This window comes from Oncorhynchus mykiss, chromosome 18 (assembly GCF_013265735.2).
Source record: "Oncorhynchus mykiss isolate Arlee chromosome 18, USDA_OmykA_1.1, whole genome shotgun sequence".
Classification (NCBI taxonomy): domain Eukaryota; kingdom Metazoa; phylum Chordata; class Actinopteri; order Salmoniformes; family Salmonidae; genus Oncorhynchus; species Oncorhynchus mykiss.
The window spans coordinates 65,348,634-65,367,956 of NC_048582.1; the positions used below are offsets into that span (position 1 = coordinate 65,348,634).

The 19,323-nt window shown below is 45.5% G+C and overlaps 1 protein-coding gene across 5 annotated transcripts in view; it reads left to right on the forward strand.

The window, feature by feature from the left end:
• LOC110496699 (zinc finger protein 40) overlaps nt 1–14,077 on the forward strand; it is a 100,138-nt gene extending 86,061 nt beyond the window's left edge. For all 5 annotated transcript variants that reach the window (XM_036953522.1, XM_036953520.1, XM_036953521.1 and 2 more), the window contains 3 exons: nt 5,042–5,128; nt 9,871–10,397; nt 12,016–14,077. In XM_036953522.1, the coding sequence (XP_036809417.1) occupies nt 5,042–5,128; nt 9,871–10,397; nt 12,016–13,404 (2,003 nt within the window). In that variant the 3' untranslated portion in view covers nt 13,405–14,077. The remainder of the gene's footprint in view (nt 1–5,041; nt 5,129–9,870; nt 10,398–12,015) is intronic.
• The last annotated feature ends 5,246 nt before the right edge of the window (nt 14,078–19,323 follow it).

Sequence of the window (19,323 nt, forward strand, 5' to 3'; positions counted from 1 at the left end):
GATCATTTTGACCCCACGGGGTGAGATCTTGCGTGGAGCCCCAGATCGAGGGAGATTATCAGTGGTCTTGTATGTCTTCCATTTCCTAATTATTGCTCCCACAGTTGATTTCTTCAAACCAAGCTGCTTACCTATTGCAGATTCAGTCTTCCCAGCCTGGTGCAGGTCTACAATTTTGTTTCTGGTGTCCTTTGACAGCTCTTTGGTTTTGGCCATAGTGGAGTTTGGAGTGTGACTGTTTGAGGTTGTGGACAGGTGTCTTTTATACTGATAACAAGTTCAAACAGGTGCTATTAATACAGGTAACGAGTGGAGGACAGAGGAGCCTCTTAAAGAAGAAGTTACAGGTCTGTGAGAGCCAGAAATCTTGCTTGTTTGTAAGTGACCAAATACTTATTTCCCACCATAATTGGCAAATAAATTCATCAAAAATCCTACAATGTGATTTTCTGGATCTTTTTTTCTCATTTTGTCTGTCATAGTTGAAGTGTACCTATGATGAAAATTACAGGCCTCTCTCATCTTTTTAAGTGGGAGAACTTGCACAATTGGTGGCTGACTAAATACTTTTTTGCCCCCACTGTATTTCTATAGGTTATATCTGACTGTAACTTCATTATGAACCCACCTTTATAAATGTAAGGTGTATTTAAGCAATAAGGCCCAAGGGGGTGTGGTATGTGGCCAATATATCATGACTAAGGGCTGTTCTTAGACACAACGCAAACCCCAGAGGTGCCTTATTGCTATTATAAACTGGTTACCAATGTAATTAGAGCAGTACAAATAAATGTTTTCTCATACTGGTGGTATACGGTCTGATATACCACGGCTGTCAGCCAATCAGCATTCCGATTTTTAACCAGCCAGTTTATATTATACATTAATGCAATGGTGAAAGAAAGTAGATGTAATTTATTACCGGTACAGGACACCCAAGTGTGCCCACACATTTATTTTTATACTACAAAAATGACAGAGTAGCCTACTATGCTGACACTTGACAAACAAACAGATCAATAAAAATGATTTTGTCTAATCCATATAATCGGCCTACGGGAAGAGGAGACACAAATACAATATGATGTCCATCTCATCTGGAGGAGGAAACGATTGTCCAAAAACGAACAAAAGTGGCACTGATCCATTGATAAAGACAGTGACTATGCCCACTCACCGAGGATATGGCCCATGTTCTCCACTGGCACCAATAAGACAGGCTACTGTTTGCTCAATTAAGTTAGATAATTTTGATAACTAAAAGACAGATTGGAGGCTTTTCATTGTCATCTCTTTACAGCAATAGCCATTTGCTTTCCAAACTGTTTTTTCGTGATTTGTATTTTTAAATATTGCGATACGCCTGGCTGCATCTGTCTGCTTTTGCAGCGCGCTCTGCCCAAATTGCGGGCCCTTCTGACTAGGCTATGTGATTTAAAATGATCCACTTTTCTTTTTTTTTTAAAGAAGCTAATGGTCCTCTGTGGCCAAATCATGCTTTCTGAGGTAGTAGCCTGTTTTGAATGTTTTCTTTCTTTCTTCATAGACAGGAGTAAGCTAATTAGGCTATATGCTTTTGGCAATTTAATTCTATTTACTTTAGGGAAAGCTTCCCCTGGCCTTACAGACCCGCTGCCTATGCCTTTCAATGTGGCAGAAACACAACCAGTCATGATGTTTTCATCTGATTGTTTGACCAAAGCGCTCCTGTAGGCGGCTACCCGTGCTCATTCGTCCACTCACAAAATAATTTCAGCATCCAAATCCCAACAAGGCACTGTGCACTCGCAATTTGATGAATGGAAAGAGACATTGTGATGATATTCTGCGATTGTCATTAGGCCTAAACCTGTAGCGTGAATTGATGCATCCACTGTTGTCCACGCGCACCTCGGGTCTCGGCCAATCATCTCCACCGTGACAAAATCCAAGTGTTGTCCTCAAACCACAAAGCAGTTTGCAGCGTATTCCACACGGTTTCCAGCCAATTAGCTAGTTGTTCATGTGTCTGACATGCAGTATTGTTAATAGTGAAATAACGTATCGTTTTTTTTTTTTTTGGCATGTTGTAATTGTGATAGAACGTGAGCCTATCAGGACGGCTTACCCACTACTATTAATTTTGCCGGGACGCCGTACCGGACCGTGCCGCCTTACTTTACACCGTTTGGTTTACAATAACTAATGTCTGAAAGCTGTCTATTACAGATTTATAAATCAGTAATATCTAAAAATGAATTATTATAAACTACTTATAAGCCTTTATAAATGTAAGGTATAATATACTGTATATGTTAATGTAAAGTGGGTGGCAGGTAGCCTAGTGGTTCGAGTGTTGGACTAGTAACCAGCAGGTAGCCTAGTGGTTCGAGCGTTGGACTAGTAACCAGCAGGTAGCCTAGTGGTTCGAGTGTTGGACTAGTAACCAGCAGGTAGCCTAGTGGTTCGAGTGTTGGACTAGTAACCAGCAGGTAGCCTAGTGGTTAGAGCGTTGGACTAGTAACCAGCAGGTAGCCTAGTGGTTTGAGCGTTGGACTAGTAACCAGCAGGTAGCCTAGTGGTTAGAGTGTTGGACTAGTAACCAGCAGGTAGCCTAGTGGTTCGAGCGTTGGACTAGTAACCAGCAGGTAGCCTAGTGGTTAGAGCGTTGAACTAGTAACCAGCAGGTAGCCTAGTGGTTAGATCGTTGGACTAGTAACCAGCAGGTAGTCTAGTGGTTAGAGCGTTGGACTAGTAATCAGCAGGTAGCCTAGTGGTTAGAGTGTTGGACTAGTAACTAGCAGGTAGCCTAGTGGTTCGAGTGTTGGACTAGTAACCAGCAGGTAGCCTAGTGGTTCGAGTGTTGGACTAGTAACCAGCAGGTAGCCTAGTGGTTTGAGCGTTGGACTAGTAACCAGCAGGTAGCCTAGTGGTTAGAGCGTTGAACTAGTAACCAGCAGGTAGCCTAGTGGTTAGATCGTTGGACTAGTAACCAGCAGGTAGCCTAGTGGTTAGAGCGTTGGACTAGTAACCAGCAGGTAGCCTAGTGGTTCGAGCGTTGGACTAGTAACCAGCAGGTAGCCTAGTGGTTCGAGTGTTGGACTAGTAACCAGCAGGTAGCCTAGTGGTTCGAGTGTTGGACTAGTAACCAGCAGGTAGCCTAGTGGTTCGAGTGTTGGACTAGTAACCAGCAGGTAGCCTAGTGGTTCGAGCGTTGGACTAGTAACCAGCAGGTAGCCTAGTGGTTAGAGCGTTGAACTAGTAACCAGCAGGTAGCCTAGTGGTTAGATCGTTGGACTAGTAACCAGCAGGTAGTCTAGTGGTTAGAGCGTTGGACTAGTAACCAGCAGGTAGCCTAGTGGTTAGAGCGTTGGACTAGTAACCAGCAGGTAGACTAGTGGTTAGAGCGTTGGACTAGTAACCAGCAGGTAGTCTAGTGGTTAGAGCATTGGACTAGTAACCAGCAGGTAGCCTAGTGGTTAGAGCGTTGGACTAGTAACCAGCAGGTAGCCTAGTGGTTAGAGCGTTGGACTAGTAACCAGCAGGTAGCCTAGTGGTTAGAGCTTTGGACTAGTAACCAGCAGGTAGTCTAGTGGTTAGAGCATTGGACTAGTAACCAGCAGGTAGTCTAGTGGTTAGAGCGTTGGACTAGTAACCAGCAGGTAGCCTAGTGGTTAGATCGTTGGACTAGTAACCAGCAGGTAGCCTAGTGGTTAGAGCGTTGGACTAGTAACCAGCAGGTAGCCTAGTGGTTAGAGCGTTGGACTAGTAACCAGCAGGTAGTCTAGTGGTTAGAGCATTGGGCCAGTAACCAGCAGGTAGACTAGTGGTTAGAGCATTGGGCCAATAACCAGCAGGTAGTCTAGTGGTTAGAGCATTGGGCCAGTAACCAGCAGGTAGACTAGTGGTTAGAGCATTGGGCCAGTAACCAGCAGGTAGCCTAGCATGACTCTCGACCGTCGCCTCTCCCGAGTCCTTCTTGCGGGAGTTGTAGCGATGAGACAAGACAGTAACTACTAACCTATTGGATACCACGAAATTGGGGAGAAAATACATTAATTTAAAAAAATCTGTCGTTCTCCCCCTGAACAAGGCATCACTGTTCCTATGCCGTCATTGAAAATAAGAATTTGTTTTTAACTGGCTTGCCTAGTTAAATAAAGGTAAAAAAAATAATAAAAAGTGTGAACATTTAACTCTACAGATACTTTTTGTTTGATCGTCTACCAGTAACTGATGGCAGCAGCAGGCTGTATGCACTGAAAACACTGTTGATATTTTGTTGGACAAGGAAACACGCATTGTGAGCCCAATGTACGCACCCTAGGATAGTTCATTTAGAATGAGGGCATATATTCCACTTTAATTACTCAATTCCTACATTTCAAGGCGCTTTTTAATTTCCGCTGAGTTTCGCTCTAATCTCTTTCCTGTTATAAACCTAGGTCGCTTTGAAGACTTTGTCTCTTTCCGTCTCTTAATAAAAGACGGTACGATTCACCGTTCCGTCTACACACACGCAACACTGCAGAACAGTAACATAACTCAGTGTCAGCACAACATCCCACGTTCCCTTTACTCACCCATTTACATGCTGTCTGCCCAGAGGCCGTGTCTCATATGGCGCTCTAGTCCCTACATAGTGCACTACTTTTAACCAGAGTCCTATGGGCCCTAGTCAAAAATAGTGCACTTTAAAGGGAATAGAGTGCCATTTGGGACACAAAGTGTTCTCAGTCTTACGTAAGCTCCTCCTGTGCTGTGTAAGCCCCTCCCACCTCAACAAACCTTCCAAAATGTTTTTAAAATAAACCCCTTATCGGTAAGTAATGTGATTTTGTGTTTTCATTTCAGAGTGCTCCTCAACTTGTAAAGAACATCTCATTTTATATTGTTGCTATGGCATTGATGTTACAAATAAAATATGATATATTTTACTCTGCTAGTAATCAAGCATTTCACTGCTAAAGTCTACCCCAGTTGTATTCGGCCCATGTGACAAATACAATTGTATTTTTATTTTGTTTTGATGTTTTTAATAAACCTGAATCTCTTCCCACAGGGAATCTGACCAAGCATATGAAGTCCAAGGCACACAGTAAGAAGTGTATGGAGATGGGTGTGGAGGACCAGGATACAGAAGACTCTGGTACTTCACATATCAGCATCCACCCACTGTACTGTAAAACACACAGGCATACTGACATAGGGGCATATGTTCTGGGAAGACGTACATAGTTGTTCTGACTGTTTATAATGGGAATTCACCACAGGATCTGTAAAACATACTGACGTAGGGCCATATGTTCTGGGAAGACATACATAGTTGTTCTGCCTGTTTATAATGGGAATTCACCACAGGGTCTGTAAAACATACTGACGTAGGGCCATATGTTCTGGGAAGACATACATAGTTGTTCTGCCTGTTTATAATGGGAATTCACCACAGGGTCTGTAAAACACACAGGCATACTGACGTAGGGGCATATGTTCTGGGAAGACATACATAGTTGTTCTGCCTGTTTATAATGGGAATTCACCACAGGGTCTGTAAAGCACACAGGTGTACTGACGTATGTGCTGGGGGTGACTGTTATGAAGCCCATTCATCAGCGCTCTCATTGAGAGCATAAAGCAAACAGGAATAAACACATTCCTCTTAGGTCAAAAGGTTATTACAGATTTCTAGTAATATTTTAGATTTTTTTTTCACTTTCAGTGTCAGATCTCTTAATCCGCACCGATCCCCTAGCTAAACTGGGATTAGCTAACTCCGGTTAAAGCCTTTGTTTATAACACAAAATGTGAATTTGATTAGGAAGGTTTATGAAACCGCTTTTTTGTTTAAGAGGTGGCTGGAGGTGACTCCATGTCTTCCCTGTCATTTTGATTTAAATCAAGAGACGCTGTGGGTTTCAGACTCCTACAGTGTGTGTAACTGGATAACGCCTCACACAGACACATTCGCGCTCGGACAGAAGCCCAATGTATCATCATCAGGGTGAATCCAGCACTTCTCTCTCTCCTATGCCTCTAGTAACAGAATCACCCTTCCACATTCCTTTTGATAGTTGTCCTGATAATGACTATGCACCACTATGAAATGCCGACTGTCACGGTCTGCGTTGTGATGTCACTGCTAGGGTCCTAGTTAGACATTCTAAATCCAGCTTGTTCTCCTCTTTACTGGGAGGCATGTGGGCGGCATGCACAGGCAGCATTTAGGGAGGGGTAATTGCTGTGTCTAATTTTACACAAATGGAGAGCGGGAGAGAGAAAGGAAGAGAGAGGGAGAGAGGTAGAAAGGAGGAGAGAAGAGCGTGAGACAGGAAGACGTCAATAGAGAGAACGAGAGAGAGAACGAGCGAGAGAACGAGAGAGAGAGAACGAGAGAGAGAGACAGTGAGGCTGAAAAGCTTTCTATGGTCCCGGGCCGGTACTGAGAGGATATTTGTTTTTAGCCTTCTGCCTGTGGTGACCTGTAAGGGTGTGAATGTGAATCACCAGTCCTTCAATGCTAATGTGCATCCCAAATGGAAACCTAATTTCTTACATAGTGCACTATATAGGACATAGGGTGCCATTTTGGACAGACTCATTATGTATCCAGTCTTAATGCTATTCCTTGGCAGACTTTATTACTGTGGGGATGGATATAGTCTGTACCAGATATCTGATTTTCAAAGCCTCCACGTGAATGTTGGTTAATATCTGAACATATTGACACCGCTGTCTCAGATCAATGTTGGCTAGTCGTGGCCAAAAGTTTTGAGAATGACACAAATATTAATTTCCACAAAGTTGGCTGCTTCAGTGTCTTTAGATATTTTTGTCAGGTGTTACTATGGAAAACTGAAGTATAATTACAAGCATTTCATAAGTGTCAAAGGCTTTTATTGACAATTACAATTAAGAGTCAATATTTGTAGTGTTGACCCTTCTTTTTCATAACCTCTGCAAAACCTCTGCAATCCGCCCTGGCATGCTGTCAATTAACTTCTGGCAGCCCATTCTTGCATAATCAATGCTTGGAGTTTGTCAGAATTTGTGGGTTTCTGTTTGTCCACCCGCCTGTTGAGGACTGAACACAAGTTTTCAATGCGATTAAGGTCTGGGGAGTTTCCTGGCCATGGACCCAAAATATCTATGTTTTGTTCCCCGAGCCACTTAGTTATCACTTTTGCCTTATGGCAAGGTGCTCCCTGATGGAAAAGGCATTGTTCGTCACCAAACTGTTCCTGGATGGTTGGTAGAAGTTGCTCTCGGAGGATGTGTTGGTACCATTCTTTATTCATGGCTGTGTTCTTAGGCAAAATTGTGAGTGAGCCCACTCCCTTTGCTGAGAAGCAACCCCACACATGAATGGTCTCAGGATGCTTTACTGTTGGCCTGACACAGGATTGATCGTAGAGCTTGTCTTCTCCGGACAAGCTTTTTTCCGGATGCCCCAAACAATTGGAAAGGGGATTCATCAGAGAAAATGACTTTACCCCAGTCCTCAGCAGTCCAATTCCTGTACCTTTTGCAGAATATCATATGGCTTCTTTGCTGCCCTTCTTGACATCATGCCATCCTCCAAAAGTCTTTGCCTCACAGTGCGTGCAGATGCACTCACACCTGCCTGCTGCCATTCCTGAGCAAGCTCTGTACTGGTGGTGCCCCGATCCCACAGCTGAATCAACTTTAGGAGACGGTCCTGGCGCTTGCTGGACATTCTTGGGTGCCCTGAAGCCTTCTTCACAACAATTGAGCCGCTCTCCTTGAAGTTCTTGATGATCCGATAAATGGTTGATTTAGGTGCATTCTTACTGGCAGCAATATCCTTGCCTGTGAAGCCCTTTTCGTGCAAAGCAATGATGATGGCACGTGTTTCCTTGCAGGTAACCATGGTTGACAGAGGAAGAACAATGATTCCAAGCACCACCCTCCTTTTGAAGCTCTTCCAGTCTGTTATTCGAACTCAATCAGCATGACAGAGTGATCTCCAGCCTTGTCCTCACTCACACCTGTGTTAACGAGAGAATCACTGACATGATGTCAGCTGGTCCTTTTGTGGCAGGGCTGAAATGCAGTGTAAATGTTTTTGGGGGATTCAGTTCATTTCCATGGCATAGAGGGACTTTGCAATTAATTGCAATTCATCTGATCACTCTTCATAACATTCTGAAGAATATGCAAATTGCCGTCATACAAACTGAGGCAGCAGACTTTGTGAAAATTCATATTTGTGTCATTCTCAAAACTTTTGGCCACAACTGTATATACAGTATATCTCAAAAGTGAGTACACCCCTCACATTTTTGTATATATTTGAGTATATCTTTTCATGTGACAACACTGAATAAATGACACTTTGCTACAATGTAAAGTAGGGAGTGTACAGCTTGTATAACAGTGTAAATTTGCTGTCCCCTCAAAATAACTCAACACACAGCCATTAATGTCTAAACTGCTGGCAACAAAAGTGAGTACACCCCTAGGTGAAAATGTCAAAATTGGACCCAAAGTGTCAATGTTTTGTGTGGCCACCATCATTTTCCAGCACTGCCTTAACCTTATTGGGCATGGAGTTCACCAGAGCTTCACAGGTTGCCACTGAAGTCCTCTTCCACTCCTCCATGACGACATCACGGAGTTACGGCATCTTCAAGGCCCTTGTTGATGGAAGGAGGTTTTCACTCAAAATCTCACGATACATTCATTCTTTCCTTTACACGGATCAGTCGTCCTGGTCCCTTTGCAGAAAAACAGCCTCACCCCCATGATTCACAGTAGGAATGGTGTTCTTTGGATGCAACTCAGCATTCTTTGTCCTCCAAACACGACGAGTTGAGTTTTTAACCAAAAAGTTATATTTTGGTTTCATCTGACCATATGACATTCTCCCAATCTTCTTCTGGATCATCCAAATGCTCTCTAGCAAACTTCAGACGGGCCTGGACATGTACTGGCTTAAGCAGGGGGACACGTCTGGCACTGCAGGATTTGAGTCCCTAGCGGCGTAGTGTGTTACTGATGGTAGGCTTTGTTACTTTGGTCCCAGCTCTCTGCAGGTCATTCACTAGGTCCCCCCGTGTGGTTCTGGGATTTTTGCTCACCGTTCTTGTGATCATTTTGACCCCACGGTTTGAGATCTTGCGTGGAGCGCCAGATCGAGGGAGATTATCAGTGGTCTTGTATGTCTTCCATTTCCTAATAATTGCTCCCACAGTTGATTTCTTCAAACCAAGCTGCTTACCTATTGCAGATTCAGTCTTCCCAGCCTGGTGCAGGTCTACAATTTTGTTTCTGGTGTCCTTTGACAGCTCTTTGGTTTTGGCCATAGTGGAGTTTGGAGTGTGACTCTTTGAGGTTGTGGACAGGTGTCTTTTATACTGATAACAAGTTCAAACACGTGCCATTAATAAAGGTAACGAGTGGAGGACAGAGGAGCCTCTTAAAGAAGAAGTTACAGGTCTGTGAGAGCCAGAAATCTTGCTTGTTTGTAGGTGACCAAATACTTATTTTCCACCATAATTTGCAAATAAATTCATTAAAAATCCTACAATGTGATTTTCTGGATTTCTTTTCTCACTTTGTCTGTCATAGTTGAAGTGTACCTATGATGAAAATTACAGGCCTCTCTCATCTTTTTAAGTAGGAGAACTTGCACAATTGGTGGCTGACTAAATACTTTTTTGCCCCACTGTATATACCGCTGTCTTGGTAACTAATAGCCCTCTATCTCTCTGTCTTGGTAACTAAGATCCCTCTAGCCCATGTCTTGGTAACTAAGAGAACTCTATCTCTCTGTCTTGGTAACTAAGAGCCCTCTATCTCTCTGTCTTGTTAACTAAGAGCCCTCTATCTCTCTGTCTTGGTAACTAAGAGCCCTCTATCTCTCTTCCCCAGGAGACCGTAGCCAGGTGGGCAGTACAGACCGCCCAGATTCAGACGGAGAGGACTCCGAAGGTGCTGATGATGACAACGAAGATGATAATGAGGAAGAGGAGGATGACAGCCAGGCTGAGTCGGGCCTGTCCACCAACCCCTCGGTCTCAGCCAGCCCCCAGCACATCCCCTCCTCCCTCCAGGCTGAGCTCCCTCCCAGCTCCCTTCTGGCCCAGTTGTCCATCCACCACCACCCAGCTGCCCTGTCACACCCCCAGCCCCCTTACTCCGACTGCCACACCCACGATGCCTCAGATACAGAATCCGTGCCCATGCTGAGCCCCGTCTCCCTGGTCAAACAGATGTCAATCTCCGGAGGCTGCTCCAGCCCCTTGCCCTACTCCCCGCCCCCCCACACATCTGGCACAGAGTCGGTGCCCATGATGAGCCCTGTCTCGCCGTGCAGGCAGATGTCCATCGATTACCCTGACTTTGACGTGCCCCCTTGTCCCCCCGCACAGGGCAAGAGCTGCTCCAAGCTCGGCCAGGTGAGCCCCACCATGTGCTCCTCCTCCCCCCATCCTCTCTCTCTCCATCCCTCCCTCCATCCCAGTCACTCTGCACTTTCATACCCTTTCACACCCATACCCTTCCATACCCTTGCTATGAGTCCCTTATGCGAGGCACTTCAGCAAATCTGTTCTGAATGAAAAGGTGAATGTATTTCTGATTATCAGCTTTCAATGAAAGGCTTGTTTCTAGTCACATACACTATATATACAAAAGTATGTGGACACCCCTTGAAATTCGATTATTTGGCTATTTCAGCCACACTCGTTGCAGACAGTTGTATAAAATTGAGCACACCGCCATGCAATCTCCATAGACAAACATTGCCAGTAGAATGGCCTTAGTGAAGAGCCCAGTTACTTATAACGTGGCACCGTCATAGGATGCCACCTTTCCAACAAGACAGTTTGTCAAATGTCTTCCCTGCTAGAGCTGCCCCGGTCAACTGTAAGTGCTGTTATTGTGAAGTGGAAACATCTAGGAGCAACAACGGTTCAGCCAAAAAGTGGTAGGCCACACAAGCTCACAGAACAGGACCGCCAAGTGCTGAAGCACACAGCGCGTAAAAGTTTTCTGTCCTCGGTTGCAACACTCACTACTGAGTTCCAAACTGGCTCTGGAAGCAACAGCACAAGAAATATTCGTCAGGAGCTTCATGAAACTGGTTTCCATGGCCGAGCCTCCACACACAAGCCTAAGATCACCATGCACAATGCCAAGTGTTGGCTGGACTGGTGTAAAGCTTGCTGCCATTGGAGTCCAGAGCAGTGGAGACGCGTTCTCTGGAGCGATGAATCACGCTTCACCATCTGGCAGTCCTACAGACGAATCTGGGTTTGGCGGATGCCAGGAGAACGTCTGCCCGAATACATAGTGCCAACTGTAAAGTTTGGTGGAGGGGGAATAATGGTTTGGGTCTGTTTTTCATAGTTGGGCTAGGCCCCTTAGGAAGGATATAACCCCACCCCCTTTGCCAAAGCACAGCCCCCACACCACTAGAGGGATATCTTCAACCACCAACTTACCATCCTGAGACAAGGCAGAGTATAGCCCACAAAGATCTCCGCCACGGCACAACCCAAGGCGGAAACATTGTAATGTTTCAGCATTACAATCCCCACCATGCACAAAGCGAGGTCCATACAGAAAATGATTTGTTGTGATCAGTATGGAAGAACTTGACTGCCCAGCACAGAGCCCTGACCTCAACCCCATCTAACACCTTTGGGATGAATGTGAGCCTGTCCTAATCGCTCAACATCAGTGCCCAACCTCACGAATGCTCTTGTGGCTGAATGGAAGCAAATCCCCACAGCAATGTTCCAACATCTACTGGAAAGCCTTCCCTGAAAAGGGGAGACTGTTATAGCAGCAAAGGGGGGGGACCAACTCCATATTAATGCTTTTGATTTTGGAATGAGATGTTTGACAAGTAGGTGTCCACTTACTTTTGGTCATGTGATGTATCGTCTTCTCATGTCTTTTCAATGAGTTGTTCCTGTGAAAAGGCGTATGTTCAGTGTTGGTCCTGTTTCCAGATCAGTCATGCAGTAGGTAAAGGTCATAATGACTCGTTTTTATTTTGTTCTTTCCCAGGATGGCACTTTGGCCCTGTCAGTGAGTGACCCAGGTGTCCCTGTCGGGACAGATGTCAGCACTCAGACCTCCTCCTATAGCCTCCAGACATCCTCCTACAGCCCCTTGCACTTTCCTTCCCAGCGCCCGACCCAAGGACCAGGGGCCACACAGGGGACCAACACCCACCTCTTCAGCCACTTGCCTCTGCACTCCCAGCAGCCCTCACACTCCCCCTACAGCATGGTCCCCGTGAGGGGCATCCAGCTGGTTCCCGCTAGCCTGGCAGCCTATTCCACCTTCGTGCCCATCCAGGCTGGCCCTGTCCAGCTCACCATCCCCGCCTTGAGCGTCATCCACCGGAACACCAGCCCCCTCCCATTCCCCAACACCTCTAACTCCCCTGAGCCCGATGGTATGGTTAGTCCCTCATCCCCCGTCAACCAGCCTCTGGTGGTCCAGGAGCCAATCAGTAGTATCATGCCCTACTTCCCCCTTGGGCAGGTGGCTGGGCTGGGGCAGGTGACTGGGCTGGGGCAGGTGACTGGGCTGGGGCAGGTGACTGGGCTGGGACAGGTGACTGGGCTGGGGCAGGTGACTGGGCTGGGGCAGGTGGCTGGTCTACCGGCCCTCAGGGCCTCCCACCACACGCTGCAGTCCATGGGTCTGGAGACTCTGACCCTGACCAGCTCAGAAGGCCTGACCTCCACCCAGCTGCTATCCCAACATGGCCTGTCGCTCAATGCCACCTTGGGCCTGCAGGTCCTGGCTCACACCTCCACCTCCCAGAGCAGGACAGTCCCCCACCACCACACCCACATCCCTGGCCTGCAGATCCTCAACATCGCCGTTCCCACCCTCATCCCCTCCCTCAGCCCCCTCTCCGGCCTCAGTCCCCTCGCCGGACCCTTTGAGAGGCAGGGCAGCCCCGATGCCCCAGCAGCCCCACCGACCCCACAGCCCTCCTCTCAGACTGAAACCGAACCCTCAGTCAGCTGTCTGTCTGCTGCTTCCCCTCCCCCCGCCACCCTGAGGGGAAGTCTCGCCCAGGAATTGGCATCATCATGCAGCAGATCCAGCAGATCAGGATCGGGGGGTTCCGGAGGTTCCAGAGGCTCCGATGACACACAGACTTCAGAAAAGAAAGAGAGGGTAACAACATCGCTAGAACAGCCCGCTCCAGCCTCAGCTCCATCCCCAGCTCCATCCCCAGCTCCAGCTCTAGCTCTAGCTCCAGCCCCAGCCCCTGACAGGGGCCTGGAGGGGGATAAGAATCCTCCAGCAGAAGGAGCCAGTGAGCCTGTCACGCCTCGGAGGCAGTCGATGCTCTCACGACAGCAGGAAACGGAAAACTACAATGATGACTCAGCATCCAGCGATGATGAGGACAGACTGGTCATCGCCACCTGAAACCCCCAAACCGAATAGCCTAGTTAAAACCAGCCTGAATGCTGAGTTTACAATGGCGATCGCAACGTTAAATCTGGTTACCCAGGCTACTTATCAATGTTCTTATTTTGTAATGGTTGTCACTTTCTAAGACTGAAAACACTTCAGGGTGGGTTTGTTTCTCTGCAAATCACCATTCAAAGCACAGTTTCTGACATTCATATTGTTATGTGCAATCAACAGATGCTTATGTTAATGATCTTTTAACATCTTTGTCAGCTCCAGACAATTTTTTTGTTGTTGTACATGCTGTATAGACAATTGTGCCTTTTTCGTAGTTGCTTGTTTTAGGAACCTGTAAATAATACCTTACAAATTCAGTAGTTGCTTGTGTTTTATTTCAATGAAATGGAACTAAATGGAAGAAAATGTACCTTACCGGTTTTATTTTGGAAAGTTTTAATGTCAATTGTAAATTTATGAGAAAAAAAAAATGAAATGTGTTATACTTGGACATTTCTATGGATTTGGGGCGTTGTTTCAGTGTACAGACGTTGTGTTCAACTATTTATTACAGTCTATTCCATGTAGTGCCCATGATGGTTCATGTCCATAGGTATGTGTAATATGGTAGCTTTTCATTGCAGTATCACTGTTATTATCAACTGTATCAGTAAAACTTTGTTTACAAACATACATTTTTATTCAGTTTTTTTTTTGTCTCCGATGCAAAATATCATGTTTCCACAATTTAATACAACGAAATTAAAATAGCATTTGAATTGGTGAAAAATATATTATTATGTTTAGATGATTAAACAGTAGTTCAATGCATTTTTTCTTTTACTATGCATTGACCTGTAGTCCTTCCATCTACATGACTTCAATCTACACCACACTGAGAACAGGACTTTAAATACAGTACATTACATTCTCTGAAGTATTTCACTGAAAGAAAACAAATTGTCGACATTTATAAAGATGTTAAAATCAACGTGTAATTCAACTCTCAATCGTACTGTAACAGCCTGGGCTCCTGAGTGGCGCGTCAGTCTAAGGCACTGCATCTCACTGTTAGAGGCGTCACTACACTAGCCTGGTTCAATTCCAGGCTATATCAAAACCGGCCGAGTCCCATAGGGGGCGGTGCACAATTAGCCCAGCGTTGTCTGCGTTTGGCCGGCGTAGGCCATCATTGTAAATAAGAATTTGTTCTTAACTGACTTGTCTAGTTAAATGAAGGTTACATAAAAGACTCAACAGTTCAATGTTCACGTCTTCAAATCCACTGGTACACAATGTTCTGTATTACATCATCTTCCAGTCAGCCTAATAGTTGCACTTGCTCTCAACAGCGCTTTCTTATTTCACGGAAAATAGTCATTTTCATCAGGAACGAGAGGATGTCGGTGGGCATTGACCCAACAGACATAATCAAACATCTGTCGAACCAGACCAGAGAGGGAGGAGGACATCAGACTCCTGTTAAACCGGACCAGAGAGGGAGGGGGACATCAGCTCTCTTAAACCAGACCAGAGAGGGGGGGGCATCAAACCTCCGTGCTTGACCAGATGCAATGCTATTTCATAGAAAGCAAATTGACCACAGACTTTCAGCACGCATATAGGGAAGGACACTCAACAAGCACGGCACTTACACAAATGACTGATGATTGGCTGAGAGAAATAGATGATACAATGATTGTGGGGGCTGTCTTGTTAGACTTCAGTGCAGCTTTTGACATTATCGATCATAGTGTGCTGCTGGAAAAACGTATGTGTAATGGCTTTACACCCCCTGCTATAATGTGGATAAAGAGTTACCTGTCTAACAGAACACAGAAGTTGTCTCTTCAATGGAAGCCTCTCAAACATAATCCAGGTAGAAGCAGGAATTCCCCAGGGTAGCTGTTTAGGCCCCTTACTTTTTTCAATCTTTACTAACGACATGCCACTGGTTTTGAGTAAGGCCAGTATGTCTATGTATGTGAATGACTCAACACTATACACGTCAGCTACTACTGCGACTGAAACACTCAACAAAGAGCTTCAGTTAGTTTCAGAATGGGTGGCAAGGAATAAATGAGTCCTAAATATTTCCAAAACTAAAAGCATTGTATTTGGGACAAATCATTCACTAAACCCTAAACCTCAACTACATCTCGTAATGAATAATGTGGAAATTGAGCAAGTTGAGGTAACTAAGCTGCTTGGAGTAACCCTGGGTTGTAAACTGTCATGGTCAAAACATATTGAAACAACAGTAGCTAAGATAGGGAGAAGTCTGTCCATAATAAAGCGCTGCTCTGCCTTCTTAACAACACTATCAACAAGGCCCTGGTTTTGTCGCACTTGGACTACTGTTCAGTAGTGTGGTCAGGTGCCACAAAGAGGGACTTGGGAAAATTGTAGTTGGCTCAGAACAGGGCACAGTGAAATAACATTAATGACATGCATGTCAATCTCTCATGGCTCAAAGTGGTAGAGCGATTGACTTCCTCATTACTTGTTTTTGTAAGAGGTGTTGACAAGTTGAAGGTACCAAGCTGTCTGTTTAAATTACTAGCACACTGCTCGGACACCCATGCATATCCACAAGACATGCCACCAGACGTCTCTTCACAGTCCCCAAGTCCAGAACAGACTATGGGAGGTGCACAGTACTACATAGAGCCATGACTACATGGAACTCTATTCCACATCAGATAACTGATGCAAGCAGTAGAAATCAGATTTTAAAAAGTAGGTAAAAATACACCTTATGGAACAGCATGGACTGTGAAGTAACACAAACACAGACACATTCATACACACACATGATAACATGCATACATATACACATGTATACATGGATTTTGCGTTGTAGATACGTGGTAGTGGAGTAGGGGCCTGAGGGCACACTCTTAGTGTGTTGTGAATTCTGTAATGAATGTATTGTATAACTGCCTTAATTTTCCCGGACCCCAGGAAGAGTAGTCGCTGCCTTGGCAGCAGCTAATGGGGATCCATAATAAACCCCAGGAAGAGTAGTTGCTGCCTTGGCAGGAACCAATGTGGATCCATAATAAACCCCAGGAAGAGTAGTTGCTGCCTTGGCAGGAACCAATGTGGATCCATAATAAACCCCAGGAAGAGTAGTCGCTGCCTTGGCAGGAACCAATGTGGATCCATAATAAACCCCAGGAAGAGTAGTTGCTGCCTTGGCAGGAACCAATGTGGATCCATAATAAACCCCAGGAAGAGTAGTTGCTGCCTTGGCAGGAACCAATGTGGATCCATAATAAACCCCAGGAAGAGTAGTCGCTGCCTTGGCAGGAACCAATGTGGATCCATAATAAACCCCAGGAAGAGTAGTTGCTGCCTTGGCAGCAGCTAATGGGGATCCATAATAAATACAAATACAAAACCAGACCAGAGAGGGAAGGAACTTTGTGCTCATCTCAATGGGATTACAGTAAAACTCCTCATTACCCCAGTAGATTGGTTGCATCCCAAATGGCACCCTATTCCCTGCATAGTGCACTATTTTGGGGCTCTGGTCAACAGTAGCGCACTATATTGAGAATAGGGCGTCATTTGGGATGCAGAAGTGAATCATCAGCCTGTCATGGCCAGAGAGAGGGAGTCTGGCTCTGTCTGTTACTCAGTTTTGTTGGGGTCTCGGGACTAGAGGATCCTGGGGTGAGGCAACAGAGACGCCTAGAGGATGACCGCCCTCAATGCTGATGTCCTGGGCATAGTGGAGCAGGTGAGAGGATGTTGCTATAGCTAAAATACCCAGCAAATCAGAGACAGACAGACAGAGGCAGAGAGAGAGAGAGAGACAGACAGACAGAGCGGGAGTGAGAGAGACAGACAGAAAGGGAGACAGAGAGACAGAAAGAGCGGGAGAGAGAGAGACAGACAGAAAGGGAGAGAGACAGAGCGGGAGAGAGAGAGACAGACAGAGCGGGAGAGAGATACAGCAGGAGACAGAAAGAGAGACAGACAGAAAGGGACAGATGGACAGAAAGAGAGAGACAGACAGACAGAGCGGGAGTGAGAGAGACAGACAGAGAGATAGAGAGACAGACAGAAAGGGAGACAGAGAGACAGAAAGAGCAGGAGAGAGAGAGACAGACAGAAAGGGAGAGAGAGAGAGAGCAGGAGACAGAAAGAGAGACAGACAGAAAGGGACAGATGGACAGAAAGAGAGAGACAGACAGAGAAGAGTACATGAGAGAGAAAGGGGTGGGGGGGTATGCAACACCAAAGCAGCTTTGTGGTGTTATGCTTTGTGGTGTTATGCTAGCTCCAGCCAAGGCCCTTTGAGGTGATGACTATAGGGTTGTCGGCTATGAAGCTGCTTCATAAGGCTCTGATGAATAGGGAACAGGCTCTGGTCCCTCCATCACAGGCTGTTGTCCTGCAGCCAGGAGCACAAGGCGTCGTGTCCCAAACGGTATCCTATTCCCTTTATAGTACATCTATTGGCCCTGGTCAAACGTAGTGCACCGTAAAGGGAATAGGGTGCCATTTGGAATTTAACCCATCAGTTTCTTGGCCAATGGAAAATGTAAAACCAAGCACTTGATTAGGCCTGTCAGAGCTGTTTCAGGATGTTTTACTTGAGGTTGTACCACTTTGTACCCCCCAGTTCCCACCACATGGAAGACTCCATCATTAAGCCAATGTGCATCTCGATCTCCGGCCAAATAGACTAGGGAAGACCGGGGATGGATATAACACGGGATAGTTGTAACGCTCTCGATATCTGCCCATCAGGAACAAGCTCAAATGATGTCTCGTTGTGCACATGCTCAGTTTAGTCCTCAACCCTCATGTGAAGAAACAAAACCCTGTGATCGACTCTGCAGGTTTGATTGACAAAAAAATCAGATTTTGAGGTAAGAAAGTAATGTTTTTGTGATGTCATCACCTTCTTTGTAATTAGATTCACAAAACGTATGACTATTTCTGAACAAAATGTTCTCAATAAAGACTTTCAATGTCTAGTTGCATGTCATGATTGAAACATTCTTTCAAACGGTTACATGCCACCCCAAGCCCTGTTACAACTGACCCAGGAGGTGGGGTAAGTTTCACCCCAAGCCCTGTTATAACTGACCCAGGAGGTGGGATAACATTTCACCCTAAGCCCTGTTACAACTGACCCAGGAGGTGGGATAACATTATTACCCCCAGCGCCCTGTTGCAACTGACCCAGGAGGTGGGATAACATTTCACCCCAAGCCCTGTTACAACTGACCCAGGAGGTGGGATAACATTACACCCCAAGCCCTGTTACAACTGACCCAGGAGGTGGGATAACATTACACCCCAAACCCTGTTACAACTGACCCAGGAGGTGGTTTAAATTGTAACATTTGAGACAAAGTCACACCATGTCTGTTGGATGTAAAGAGATAATACCGATACCCAGTTATAGCAGACAGAATAGAAGTTGTTCTTATCACATTTTGAATGTAGAAGCTCAAACAATCTCTGAGAAATTGACAAAAAAATATATAATCGTGTTACACGTGTTACCCTGGTCTCCCCTACAAGAGCACTATTTGTAGTCTAACGTTTTAACATTTGTGGCACAAATCCAATGCAAGTCAATGGCACCTACAGTGCATTTGGAAAGTATTCAGAGCCCTTGACTTTTTCCACATTTTGTTACATTACAGCCTTATTCTAATATGTATTAAATATGTTTTTCCCCTCATCAATCTACACACAATACCCAATAATGAGAAAGGGAAAACAGGTTTTTAGAAATTTTTGAAAATGTATTAAAAATAAAAATAAACTTTTCTATGAGACTCGAAATTGAGCTCAGGTGCATCCTGTTTCCATCGATCATCCTTAAGATGTTTCTACAAGCTTCTCTTCTGGAGGAAGCCTGGCACCATCCCTATGGTGAAGCATGGTGGTGGCAGCATCATGCTGTGGGGA